The sequence below is a fragment of the Xenopus tropicalis genome, chromosome 8, assembly GCF_000004195.4.
Source record: "Xenopus tropicalis strain Nigerian chromosome 8, UCB_Xtro_10.0, whole genome shotgun sequence".
Lineage (NCBI taxonomy): Eukaryota > Metazoa > Chordata > Amphibia > Anura > Pipidae > Xenopus > Xenopus tropicalis.
The window spans coordinates 109600601-109613874 of NC_030684.2; the positions used below are offsets into that span (position 1 = coordinate 109600601).

Consider the following 13274-nt stretch of genomic DNA (forward strand, 5'->3'; position numbering starts at 1 on the left):
AGTTATAGTATAAAATGATAGTGGAGTAGATAACTTCATAACTGCAGATAGCCATGAATGCATTGTCAGTATAGTACACTGCTATACTTTCTGATAATAGCAAGCAAATATGTGTGTAGATAACACCAAAGGACTCATACTATAGATCTGGGGCACAGGTGCTGGAGTATTAAGGGGTGCAAAACGTCTCCCCTATACACCACATCAATGCACAAAGCTCAGCGCTGAAAGGCACATGGGGACCAGCAGTAAGCAAGTTCTCCTGGCTCTTTTCACTGCACAGCTTAAATGACAAGCAAGGTAGGGGTACCGGTGACACCCACATCCTGCCAATATCCAGGGAAGCACTACATGCAAAGAGAGGTTTACAACTCTTTGAACTCCATTCTGAGAGGGCAAAGTTGTGTAAATGCTTGCAAAAAGTTGCACCAATGGCAAAAAAAAAAAATTGTACCTCTAAAGCTTCCCTTCTTTGCTGTGTCAGAGCTCCGAGGTTATCCCACTGGTCACAAATTCTTTGGCACCTGGCATTAACAGTTTGCGAGTCATAGTAGTCCAGCTCACTGTGAGAAAATATACAAACACAAGTTTAATTAAGTGGCAATTTACATGTGCTTATGTTTCCATACCCTGATCAAATATCAACAAATCACATGGGGACCTCAGCCTTAAATGGCTTGAGTTTTTTTGCCTTCTTGTCTGTAAAACATATAAGCAGCACAGAAAAATCCACTGGTTTATTTGTGCTTTTCTAACTATTATGCATTAGACACAGGCTCTGAAAGCAATAATGCTGCAAAAACCAGGCAGGCCAAAGTGGCAGATGGATCTCTCAATTAAATATGGAATGGAATACAAATGTGCTGCCTTGAGTAACGGTCTCACTGTATGGAACAATATAGGCAATACAGCTGTAAAGGTACAGTCTAACTAATACATACTTAAGCTCCTGTGCTATTGCTGCAATCTGTTCTACTCTGTCTTGATGGGCAGCCAGGTCACTTTCAAAGGCCTCATGTTTCTTCAGAAGAGCCTTGATATCAGACAGACTTGCAGTCTCATAGTCCTTCTTCTGCAGCATGGCTTCTTTACCTACAGAAAGCATGTTGGGAAATTAAATAGATACTACTCCTCAACAAATAAATAGTAACCCATCACAATATTCTATTTAATTCTATCTTACAGGCACGGAACAGGGGTGCTTTATCTGTTTTTCTCACACACAAACTGCACTTGGCCTGGGATTTAAAATAGGCCCTGGCCTTTGATGTACACAGAGGCCCAAATAGCCCCCCCCCCACCAGCCCAAAAAATAGTGACAGTCTATGGCATCTTACAGCAGCCCCTCTGATATTTGACAGAATCCACAGATTGCCAGTCTGAGCCTGAACTGCACCACAGAGGTAATTTTTGCCTATTGTTTCAGTTATATAGAATATATATATATATATATTATATGCGCCTTATTTGAAAGCCTAATAAACGCAGCAGCTGGGGGGTGGGGGTAGGGGTGCTTCTCGGTGGATTCCTGATTTGTTTTAATTGTGCCCATAAGAATAGCAATTCATACTTTTAATTAAAACAATAGGCAATAAATATGTTCTGCACAAGCCTTTTTCATTTTCATGGACAAAGGAATAGGCTGCCCCTTTAATAACATTCCTGTAGTTGCCTTTATATTAGAAGCTTGACTCCCTATCATCTGCATCTCTTCACTGAGGAGCAAAGTCTGCATTCCGTATGCATTTGTAAGCATTTTGCAGGGAAAGACTAGCTAACAAAGCAAAAACAACAAAATGGGGCAGTTGAGATTGTAAGTATTCTTCCAACCCCCCACCATTAAGGTTGTGTTGCACAAAACATTTTATCACACCAGCTTTACACAGAAACAGTTAAGGAATAAAGTGGCATGTATTTCCACAGATTGCTTCCCATTATACTGAACAGCAAATGCTGCAACTTAGGCACGTGCTCAGTTGGTAAATATGTCAGTCAGCAATTATGGTATCATACTTGTACTGATTCCGGCAAATATAAAGTGGAAGCAATTTGCAATATATGTGAATATACAAGAAACAAGAATATACAAGAGATTGAAAAATGTCTCCTGTGACATTAGCCTAAGTAATGTTGAAAGAATGATAGACAAGCAATGAAGACAGCAATGCTGTGTGTGCATTAGTGATGCGTGGGTCAGCCCAAAACCTTAGAAGCTATAACTGACAGGTTGGGAAGGGACAGTCAGATTGACAAAAGCGGTCCTATCAGCAGAAAACAGTTAACATGTCCTATAGATAACTTTGAATGCTCATTAATATTTTGGAGAGTAATTTTTTAGTGCCAGTATCACTTTAAAAAAATTATTTACAGTACATAAATGATAGTATTTAATATAGAGATATAGTCCTTCTTAATTTTTAGCACCCAAGAAAGTTTATTGTTTTCTGTTTGTATAATGACATTGACATCATTTAGGAGAAAACGGTGATACCTCCTACTATACGTCAGTATAAAAGAAAAAATTTAAAGAATAAATAAATAGCACTTGGCACTGCCAAACATACTGTGCGTGCCAAGGGCATTACTCAATGGAAAGTACCATCAACTGAGAGCCAAGGAACTGACTGTGCGTTTGAATCATTGAGAGGAAGGGTACATGTCAGGCCCTAGGCAGCAGACAGGACAATGGGAAAAAAACTAGAATCAATCTAACTACACACAAAACAAACAAGCCTGCAATTGCCAAAGTGTTTGTGGTTACGTTGCTTACCATCAGTCCAAGCTTCATGAATAGATGCTTTCTGGCGGAACTTCTCTGCTAAATGGTCTAGTCTTTCCAACCTCCGGATTTCATTCAACATCCACTCCTCATAACCCTTCTCAGCTTGCTCCAATCCTCCCCATGCATTATTTATGTCCTGAATGGGGAAAATAGGCAATATAAGGACCATCACTCTATAATTAAAACCATCCATTAGATAAACGGAACTATCACACTTTCCATTTTTGGAAATTCATGTAACATATCAACTATGTTATAAAAAATGTGTTCTTCCCTGAATAAGCATAGCACAGAATAATGCATGACAGGAAAAAACAGGGCTGTCTGACAGGATGCCAGACCCTCAAACAGATTTGTAGGACCCATAGACTGGCCAAGGGCCCTAACCTGAGATCAGATATTACTATCTGAGAACACAATATAGTACTTGACATCATACGATAGGTTAACTTCCATGACCCAACAAAGTTGCACTAACAAATGTAATGACAAACAAACCCATCCCACTTAAAGGGACAGTGTACAACTTTTTTCAACATGAGCGCAATGAATAGGACATGTGCTGAACATACTTTCTGCCTTTAGGTTTTAGTAAAAAAAAATAATGAGCTGTTCAAAGGTTTCAAGGTGATGAGGGATATTAATGAACCAGACATTTGTTTTTAATTCATTACTAGTAATAATGCATATTTATGTGTTGTTTGACATGTGAATGTGCATATCAGAAGCATCAATACATGTATCTTCACAAATATGGAAGAGGGATACTGACCGAGACCATCTTCCCCTCAGAAGGCATAAATGCAGGGCGGTTGCTGAGCCTCAGCTTGGTTTGGAGGGTGTTAAAGTTGATCTCTAGTTGACATTTCTCTTGAACCTTAGGGGGTTTATGCAAACGGCGATAGTCCCGGAAATCCTCGAGCTTTTGCTGCATGGCTTGCATAGTGTTTTCTGGGGCCCTGTTTTCTAACCAAGGGATTGTGCGGCGGATCCACTCCAGCAGCTTCAGTAGAAAATAAGAGATGGTGGAGAGAAACAATTATAATCTAAAGTATGAACACAGGATATAGTATTTTCCCTTTTACCAATATAGCTATATTTGATGTACATGAAGCCATGTAAAACAACAGATATTTTAAAGCTGAACATAAAGAAATAGATTGGGTCAATAATAATGTATTAAAAGGTAGTAAACCACAGTAACCAAGTAGCAGGTGATATTAACTAGTTTACTGTCTGAAAGCAATCATCTATGGGTTACTAGTCTTAGCAAACTTTTTACTGACATATAGTTTGGGCAATCTTAATTTGAACTGTACTCTACAACTGCCAGATGTATTCATTAAAGGTTAAATGGACATTTTTACAAGAAAAACAATAAACAATCCAAATATCAATACAAGTGAATGGGGGTTTGGAGTATCTTATGAAAAGGCAATTATTAATTTCTATATCTCTTGGCAAATAGCAGTATATGGGGGTGGAGGGGTTCTAGGTGTTTTGGTCCTAAAATACTTAAAGCAGGAGGGTTGTATATATGTGTTCTTGCTAGCTGTTATCTGATCTCCTGGTATATCACAACTTACATCACTGGCCAGCTTTTCATAATCTTCCATGAGCTGCTCATTTTCCTGATTGACAGCCAGCACTTTGCAGATGCGGTTGGCAGCGGTTTCTGCCTGCACGAGACAAGAAAGAAACGGGTAGAAGGTGAGTGCTATATAATGGCAGGCCCAGTAGGAGTTACCAGAGATTTCCCTCCTCAAGGGAATCAGGGAAATATGTGTTTCTGTAAACATGCAGCTTGAAATCAGTTACCACCAAATGAATTATTAAAACACACAGCAGTATTTGTGTTATTAACCATTTCTGCCACTTCGTACATGAAAAGCACCTCCCCTAATTTTACCATAAGCTGTCCATAATTTTATAAAAAAAACGTCTCCACCCATTTCCACGCCATTCTGTCGGTTGTCTTACGTTCTAACAGAAATCAGTAACATTTTTTTTCTTATTTCCTACAGTTCCTGTATGGTGTCCATGGTAACAGTTCTGACATCAATAGGCATACATTTTAGAATCTCCTAAATAAACAATATGAGGCCTGGGAATATACAGTAAGTACATTCACATAACAGAAGTATGTGATAGTTTTGCTTCACTGTCTTTCCCATGAACCAAACTACTCTAATTTCTGACCACCAGGAAGTAAATTGAGGAAGGAGAATGGAGACAAAAAAAAAATAAAATCACTTTCACTATACCACATGGCATTTGCTGATATTGCGGTTAAAAAACATCATGACCAACCAATTTTTTTTTCTTGCAAAGTCTGCATTTACTCAGTGCATGTGATCTAATGGCGAAAATACGATGTATTTCTTCTAAGCGGGGAACTAGCTAGTATAAGACTCACCCTTCGCTATAACCTTCACAGATATATATATATATAATCATGACATATCTAAAACCTTCTAGCTACTGTGAGGAAGGTTCTTATCAAAGTGACTTCCTTCGCTCACCTAAGCTAACTTCCTGTGTGGCAAAATCAAAGAAAAAGACAAACCCCTCTCTTAGCAAAACTGATTTAAGCCACTTTATATTGCAGTGCTATAAAATATACATACTTAGATAATCACCTTTAAACAGGAACAGAAATGCTCTGAAAGCTTTCTGTACTTATGTTATTTGTCCATCTTCACACCACTTTTGTTATGACTCATATCTCAAGTTATAGCCGGACAAAAATGTAGGGTAACACAATAAAGGTACAACACCTTTAGCTACATACTTAATTTAAGGTAGTGGTAATGGTAAACATTTGGAAAGGACAGCCAGTAAGAAACAGTGTATGATATTCAAATGCATAGTATTAATGAATGTTACAAATATATTAAGGTTTATTTATGATCAGCGCAGCCGAGTACATATTGCAAAGGGGCACATGCCTCCATGTTTTTCTCACTGTGCACCCTGCCCTGTGGCGAGAACCGGAGGATGCAAGGACCTGCACCGGAATTCCACATCGCTGTATTTTTCATAGGGTGGGCTGGGGGAAGGCACACAGGCAAACCCTTGAGAAAGACTGCTTTGCGTCCGCCAGTGCCAAGCTATGCATCTTGCATGGGCATTTGTAAATGACCCTTATAATTTATGGATAAACTAAATTCTTTCTAATATGTATTAAATCTACAGTCCTCCCTTTTCAGCTTCTGCAGACACTGAATGGTTAAGACAACCACAGACAAATTGTAGCTAGGATTTAATCGCTAAATAAACGAAACAACAACATGCTGATGGCAGAAACCTAGTCCTGCTGAAATGTTTGCTCAGCTGTAAGCCCTTGAGTTACTTCTATCCATAACAGACAGGAAGTATCCCTGTTCAACAGCAACCCAGAAACCTCTGCTCATATGCTATAGGGATTAATCACTGATCCATGAAGCTTCTGCACTGATCGAATCTCATGGACAAGAGCAAAATGCAGCATTAATCCACAGAATGGATTTGTGAATGGTTGCTTTCCAGGTGGGGCCAATCCACAGCTCTCACTGTCCCTTGAATAGAAATAGCTGAAAAAAACACACTCCCAAAATTAGGGATGCACTGAATCCAGGATTCAGTTAAGATTCAGCCTTTTAGAAGGATTCGGATTCGCACTCAAGACAACGATTTTAGACTTTGATGGAACATATAAAAAGGCACCGCACAGCAAACACAAGATGAAATGCCCGTAGGTACAGAGCCTTATGCAGTTACCTGCCAGGCTTTATAAATTCTGATTTCAAAAGTCTTCTATCAGTACAGACTTTGAAAAATTATAAACTGTCTAGAAATTCCAGGTTCACTGCCAAGATTTTAGAGTCCCAGCAGAAAAGCCATAAAGCATAAAAGTACTCCAAGGGCTTGTAAAAGTAGGAAATAAGATTCCATAGGAAAGCAGAAAAATGTAAAAGCTATAACACTGATTCCAGTGTAAACTACTGGTAAAGACACTTCCATAAGCCTTAAACTATGACTTACACAGCACGCATCTCTACCAGTCGAAAAATAAGCAAGAGCCACAAATAATAGCACAGCCCTTCTGCTACGGATGCCAATTGAAAAAACATGTCTGTCTGTCTGTGTTGCTGTTTGTGCAAGATGTTTTTCACCTTTAAACCCTAAAATAATGATACTGGAAAGCAAACCTGCATACTATATTAATTTCTATACTGCACTTTAAGCCTTATTCATATAAAGCACAGGCAAGCAAGATATGGTTATTAATCCAGAGACAATCTCTCTCAAATTTATACACACTTTGGGGTATTGTCATAACAGATCTAAAGCTTGCTCCAGGTCTAGTTACTCACAGCAACAAGGCAGAATGTGTTGGCTTTAAACACCTGATTGGTTGCTATGGGTCACAAAACCTGGAGCAAACCTTGCATCTGTTATACATCGCCTCAATTACTTTTAACGGGTTAGTAGTAAATGAAATAAATCACACCAATGCTGTTGTTTGAAAATGGCTTCCACAATACCAACTTTCAATATCATGCAGTCTTAGTTAGGAATACACACTGAAGAGATGCAATGTTATAAAACTACAAAGGGTAAGCCCACAGGCCTATAGTATACCTTCGAAATTTAGTACAAGAGAGGATATCAGGAGGCCAAAAATGTCTTTCCTAGAACAGCATGGGAAAAAGGCTGTGTAAGTTTTAAGAGGAAACAGAAACAGAGACAATATTCTGCAAAATACCATTACATAATTACTCTATGGCAGAAATTGGCAATGTGCAGCAAATGAGATATTATTGACCTACAATTCCTTTCTTTCCATTAACAGCCTAAGCTATCAGTGGGGTGTTGGAAGTGTAGTTAACATGTTAAAAGGCATATACCTGATCTATACATGAATTATGTCCTGATAAGATACAGAGATAAAATGATACACCTTTTCCAGTATGTGCCTGTATGGCTGATATTTTCTGAAAATGAATTTTTCCCTGTTTCCCAAGATCAGATTTTCTTACAACTTAACAACCTGCAGACAGAGAATCTGGCACTTTCTTTATCCTTTGAGAATATTTACTGCTGGAAAGTGATGCAAAAGAGGCTACTGATGTGTATTAAAGGTGTTGTGACCTCCCAGAGTCCTGCCTGAGGTAACAAGTATTAGCCCATGTTGCGTTGCCAACAGCACACAGTACTCAATGACAGCGGAACTTCTCACTACTGATTATTGCAACAAGACAATGGTTTGAGAATCAGACTGCAGAGGAAGTAGGATGGGGTTGAAATGGAAAAATTATCTATTCAAAAACCACAAAATAAAGTACTAAAAGCAATGCTTCTTAGCCAATTAATTTGCACCACACACTAGAAGTAATCTTACTCTTACTTCCCATTTGTGGATTTTATCTTTTTTTTCAGATTTTAGTTTACCATGAAAAAGGAACATGGACTTCATTGCACCTACTGAATCGTGAGTGACTTCCTTTTTTGCAATTTGCACTTCATAAACACTACTCTGTGTTTAAGAAAACTGCTCCCTATACCACTACTATAAAATGTACTGTTAATTCTATACAGTGAAGGGACATTTAGTGGTTCCGCTGCAGGCCTGTCTTGCCAGTAAATACTTCTGTGTCTTCACTGTAGCCTTGGGCATATCTTCCTGTGCCTAAGGCACTGACACCAGTGTGCTACTTTAGGGGTTATACAAGTATTCCAATATCTGTGTACTTCATAGTGTTTATATTTCAACTGAGGATAATACCCACATTAAAAAGATGTAGGTATACTGTATATCTATGTATATTCTCATATGTTTCCATTATACAGGATTAAAGGTTCTATATGTCTATGTACACACCCTGAGTCTGCAGCATTAAAAAAAACAAAAACTAAAAACATCTAATCATGTGACATACTGTACATTTATCAAGACAAGCTCACTAGAGGCCAGAGAACCCTTTAGGTTAGTGATCCCCAACCAGTGGCTCGTGAGCAACATGTTGCTCGCCAAGCCTTTCAATGTTGCGCCCAGTGGCCTCAAAGCAGGTGCTTATTTTTGAATTTCTTGGTTAGGAAGCAAGTTTTGGTTGCATAAAATCCCAGTGTAATTGCTAAACAGAACCTTCTGTAGGCTTCCAATCAACATAGGGGCTACCAAATAGCCAATTATAGCTCTCACTGGCACCTCCAGGAACTTTTTTCGTGCTTGTTTTGCCCTCAAAACTTTGAATGTGGTTCACAGGTACAAAAGGTTGGGGATCCCTGCTTTAGGTAGTCAAAATGTTTGACAGTTTAGGCAGTAGTGATCTAGCTATATTGTTATACAGTGTAACACAACTAGGATACTGAAGACCACAGACTTAATTTGGGGTGAATGTAACATGAATGTTACTTACAAAAATGAAAAAAAAAAAAAAACTGTCTTCAAAGATATTTCCCTTTACTAACTATAATCCTGTAGAAATGTAAGTGTATTGTGGCCAATTAAGGGTTAGCAAACTAAAAGAAACTATTTATAAAAGGATATATCCATTGTTTGCATGGGTATCTTTATTATACTGGTGTCTCTCACACAAAAGGCTTTAGGGACATACAGGAAAAACATGTCACTCAACTGCTGTGGAGGCATCCCTAAAGTGGTTCTTTTGGTTGGGAACCTTGGGAATTAGGTTAGAAATGTTACACATGGGGGCATATTTACCAAAATGTGAGTTTAGAGCTTAATACATAAAAACTCACCCAAGTTCTATCCATTCATGTGGGATTTTTTTTGAAATGTGTTTTATAACTTTTACCCATTGATAAATATGCTTTGAAAAATCCCATAGGAATGAACAGAACAAGAATGAGTTTTTATGTATTGAGCTCTAAACTCACATTTTGGTAAATCTGCCCTATAACTTTTTGGGGTTCTGTACCAGCCCAAGGCCAAATATCCCTTCAGCAAAGAAGTTTTGTCTCTCAGAAAAAGTAGCTCCCCATCTTGTGTTCTGCTGATTTACAGCACATGCTCTGGGATACTAAGGTTACGGATAACGTACAGTACGCACATACTTATATAATCCCAAGGGAGGAGCACTCACACTAAAAAATATATATTGTCTACCTGGGTGCTAGCACCAAATAATGTAAGCAATGATTAAAATATCCTGTGAAACAGCAACTGCATTTTTTTTGCTTTGGTGTTTTATTTTCTTTTTAGTCTCCCTACACTGTGTGTTGCTGATAGGTTACCATAGAGACTATTGTTTGGTGCCATTTTTCACTTATATGGGGGAGGGGCTTAAAGCCCTGTTTCTTGTATTTCCTTGAGAAAGGTCACAGTCAGTAAGTGAAATGATGGGTTTCTACATCAAATTAAAAAAAATATATATTTTTGTTTGCAAAAGATTTTATATATATATATATATATATATATATATATATATATATATATATATGGATATGCCAAATCCAGGATTCGGTTTGGGATTTGGACAAGATTCTGCCTTTTTCAGCAGGGTTCAGCCAAATCCAAGTGCCTGGCCAAACTGATTTTGAATCCTTAAAATCATGACTTTTCCTCAGATATTCTTTACCACATGTGGTTCTCTTTAGCCCTTCTGTATCCCAGTTTTCCATATACAAATTAGGATTCAAATTCAGTTTGGTATTCTGCCAAATCTTTCCACCAACGATTAGGGGTTCGGCTGGATCCCAAAATAGTGGATTTGGTGCATCCTTAATATATTGGTCTTTATATATGGCCTAACAATATCAGAAGATAGTGACCTCCTGTTGACAACTTTGAGAGTGTGGATTATTACTGTAATAGGGCTGTTGAATATTTAGGCTATTACAGTAAGTTAAAAAACAGCATTTTTAGTCATATTCTTTATGGGCTATCATTCTCCTTTAACTGACTATGGGGCAGATTTATCAAAGGTCAAAACATCTCCCTTATCTCGACTAAAGACATGTTTTTTTGTGTAGTTTTTAATAAGATTTATCAAATCTATTTAATTTTTTCACCAGAATTTTCTTGTCTAAATAACTTGCTAATAACGAGCTAAAAACCATTCTATTAAACAGGGTACACTGGCAATCCAGTGGTCTAAATTCCCAAACTGGATAAGTAAATTTATTTAATAGAAGTCTTCTTGGACTTTTCGGTGTTCAGGAATATTGACAGGAGAAATATTAAATGGCAAAAATTAACACTAAAGCAAGAAAAAAGAAATGCTACCCAGGATTTGTCAAACATTATATAAAAAGAGAGAAAACAAGAAAGATTCTCGAATTTTGATAAATCTGCCCCTAAAAAGTCTTAATTGAGGATGCGTTGCTGAACAGAGGCATGTCAGTTACAAGGGAAATCTCACCTTCTGTGCACCTGAGAAGGCGTGGTAATAACATGACACATAGGTCATTATAGCCTTCAAATCCGGCCTTAGCGTCCCTATTATATCTGTACAGAGAAGGAAAAGAAGAGGTTGAAAGGATAAAGTGAGAAGCAAAGTGTACAGAATACACAACATATCACATGGGAAAAGAAGAGCAGAATAGTGAGAAAAAGGTATCCCAACATGCATTGCAGGGGAAACCAAAAAGAAAATAGTTGAACATCAAATGAGACATGGAAGGACTGGCTCAGGATTCAAAATGGCAGCCCCCTGATTTATAAAATAGCTCTTCACCAAAAGAAAGAAACTGGAAGAGATGCACTTTGCATTGAATGGTGTATAACAGAACAAACTAGTGTTTTTATAACCACAAATGATATATTCTTTTAATTCAGCAAAACAGTGACCAAGGAACTAGCCAGCACAGGCAACAAATAAAGGCAACAACAGACACAAAAACATCCAATATGGTTTGTGTGATCCTACAAACAAAAACAGCAGGGGCGGAGTTAGGGAACATAAGGCCAAAGGCACCAATGCGGGAACAATGGGGCCCGTAATTAAGGGGCCACTATGCCTTGCTTTTTCTTTTCCCTTTGTATTTGCCTACTGGACGTATAAAGCTATTGTCCAGTTATAAATATTTTCCTCTTGCTTACCTCTCGCCATTTTTACTGGCACAATTTTAGCCTTGCCTTAGCCACCACTGTCTCAGACAGTCTGTCCACAACTTTTCTATGAGGTTATATAGACCTACTCTTGTGTTACAATTCCTTTACAAGAGGACAAAAGAGGTGCAATCTATTGGCCTAGGATCAGCATTTAGGGTATGGCCAAGTGAATGGTACAGTACATTGCACTGCCTTTACAGTAATATCAATAATCTGTGATTAGATATTCTCCTATAAGAAGAACAATTAATCTGGTAAATTGAACCTTTAATGGAACATTAAATAATGTTAATAATTATTAATAACACATGATAGAGAAACATGAGGGGAGGGTGCAATTTACTTTCCAGATTATTGATAAACCTTTTTTTCAGGTCAGGAAAGGTGATTTGGAAAAAAGGTTGTTAAAGAGAGAAGCCTTTTGGATATATAACCTTCATTCCCTGGAGTCTCAGAATGGTATGAATAGGGACTGGGAACTGTCCTGTTTCTATTGATGCATATCTGGGGAATTGATATGCAATTAACATCTCTTTCTCATGTTTGGCTTGAAACGTATAATCGTACTCTGTCTGTTATTACTGTTACATGTGGTTAGATATATACCTTTATTGGGGTTTTGGAGTTTTTTTGCTATTCTGATTTTGATTTTGTGTGTTTTTGTGGTTTTTCTTATTATATATATGTTTAGGGGGGTAATGGGTTAACTACATCTGATGACTTCATCTGGCATTGTTTAGAGTGCTGTTTTGGGTATAAATAACCCCTCCCATACAGGCCCTGTTCTAAGCTTCTGATGAAGTGACGTGAGGTCACGAAACGCGTTAAGCGTAAGTCCTGATGCTGTACATGTGCCATTTTAATATGACTGAATAAAGACTGATTTTATTTATTTTTTCACCACGTGGTGCTCTACTTTTTCTGGATGTGATTGTTTAGTTCTGGGGCCATTGGGAGTTGGTACGCGAGTAGCACACGTGGATGAATAGCGGTAAGTGCTCCCGTGTTGATATAACTATGTTGCGATGATTAAATAATGTCCAGCCTGGAACCTTATAGCTGTAAATGAACTACAACACTCAGGTCCTCAAAATACCTTAACCATTTAGTGGGAAGAGAGAAGCTAAAATTCAGCAACACCTAGATAGAGGCTGGACATTTTCAGCATTAACTGGAACAAAAATATACCTTAGTAAAATTATTTCTGCAATTTTCTCAAAAATGTTTAATGGCCATGGAGCCCTGTATAAGGTCCCTTCCCTAAAACCGACCCTGAAAATCAATGATCCAGAGACAAGACAAAGGTGGGAGTTTAGTGGAGATGGAATGAATATGGAAGTCCAGGCTGGCACCATTACCATATGATTGACCAAATATTGTCAATATTCCATATGAAACAGATAAACAGCTAATTATATGCAGAGAATCTTCCAA

General features: G+C 38.0%; 1 protein-coding gene across 3 annotated transcripts in view; it reads right to left on the reverse strand.

Moving 5' to 3' along the window:
• Nucleotides 1–13274, reverse strand: part of actn1 (actinin alpha 1) — a 64654-nt gene that overhangs the window by 10588 nt on the left and 40792 nt on the right. For all 3 annotated transcript variants that reach the window (XM_012968675.3, XM_012968674.3, NM_001079198.1), the window contains 5 exon segments: nt 4369–4461; nt 3555–3785; nt 2771–2918; nt 942–1092; nt 455–563 (listed from right to left, as the gene is read on the reverse strand). In XM_012968675.3, the coding sequence (XP_012824129.1) occupies nt 455–563; nt 942–1092; nt 2771–2918; nt 3555–3785; nt 4369–4461 (732 nt within the window).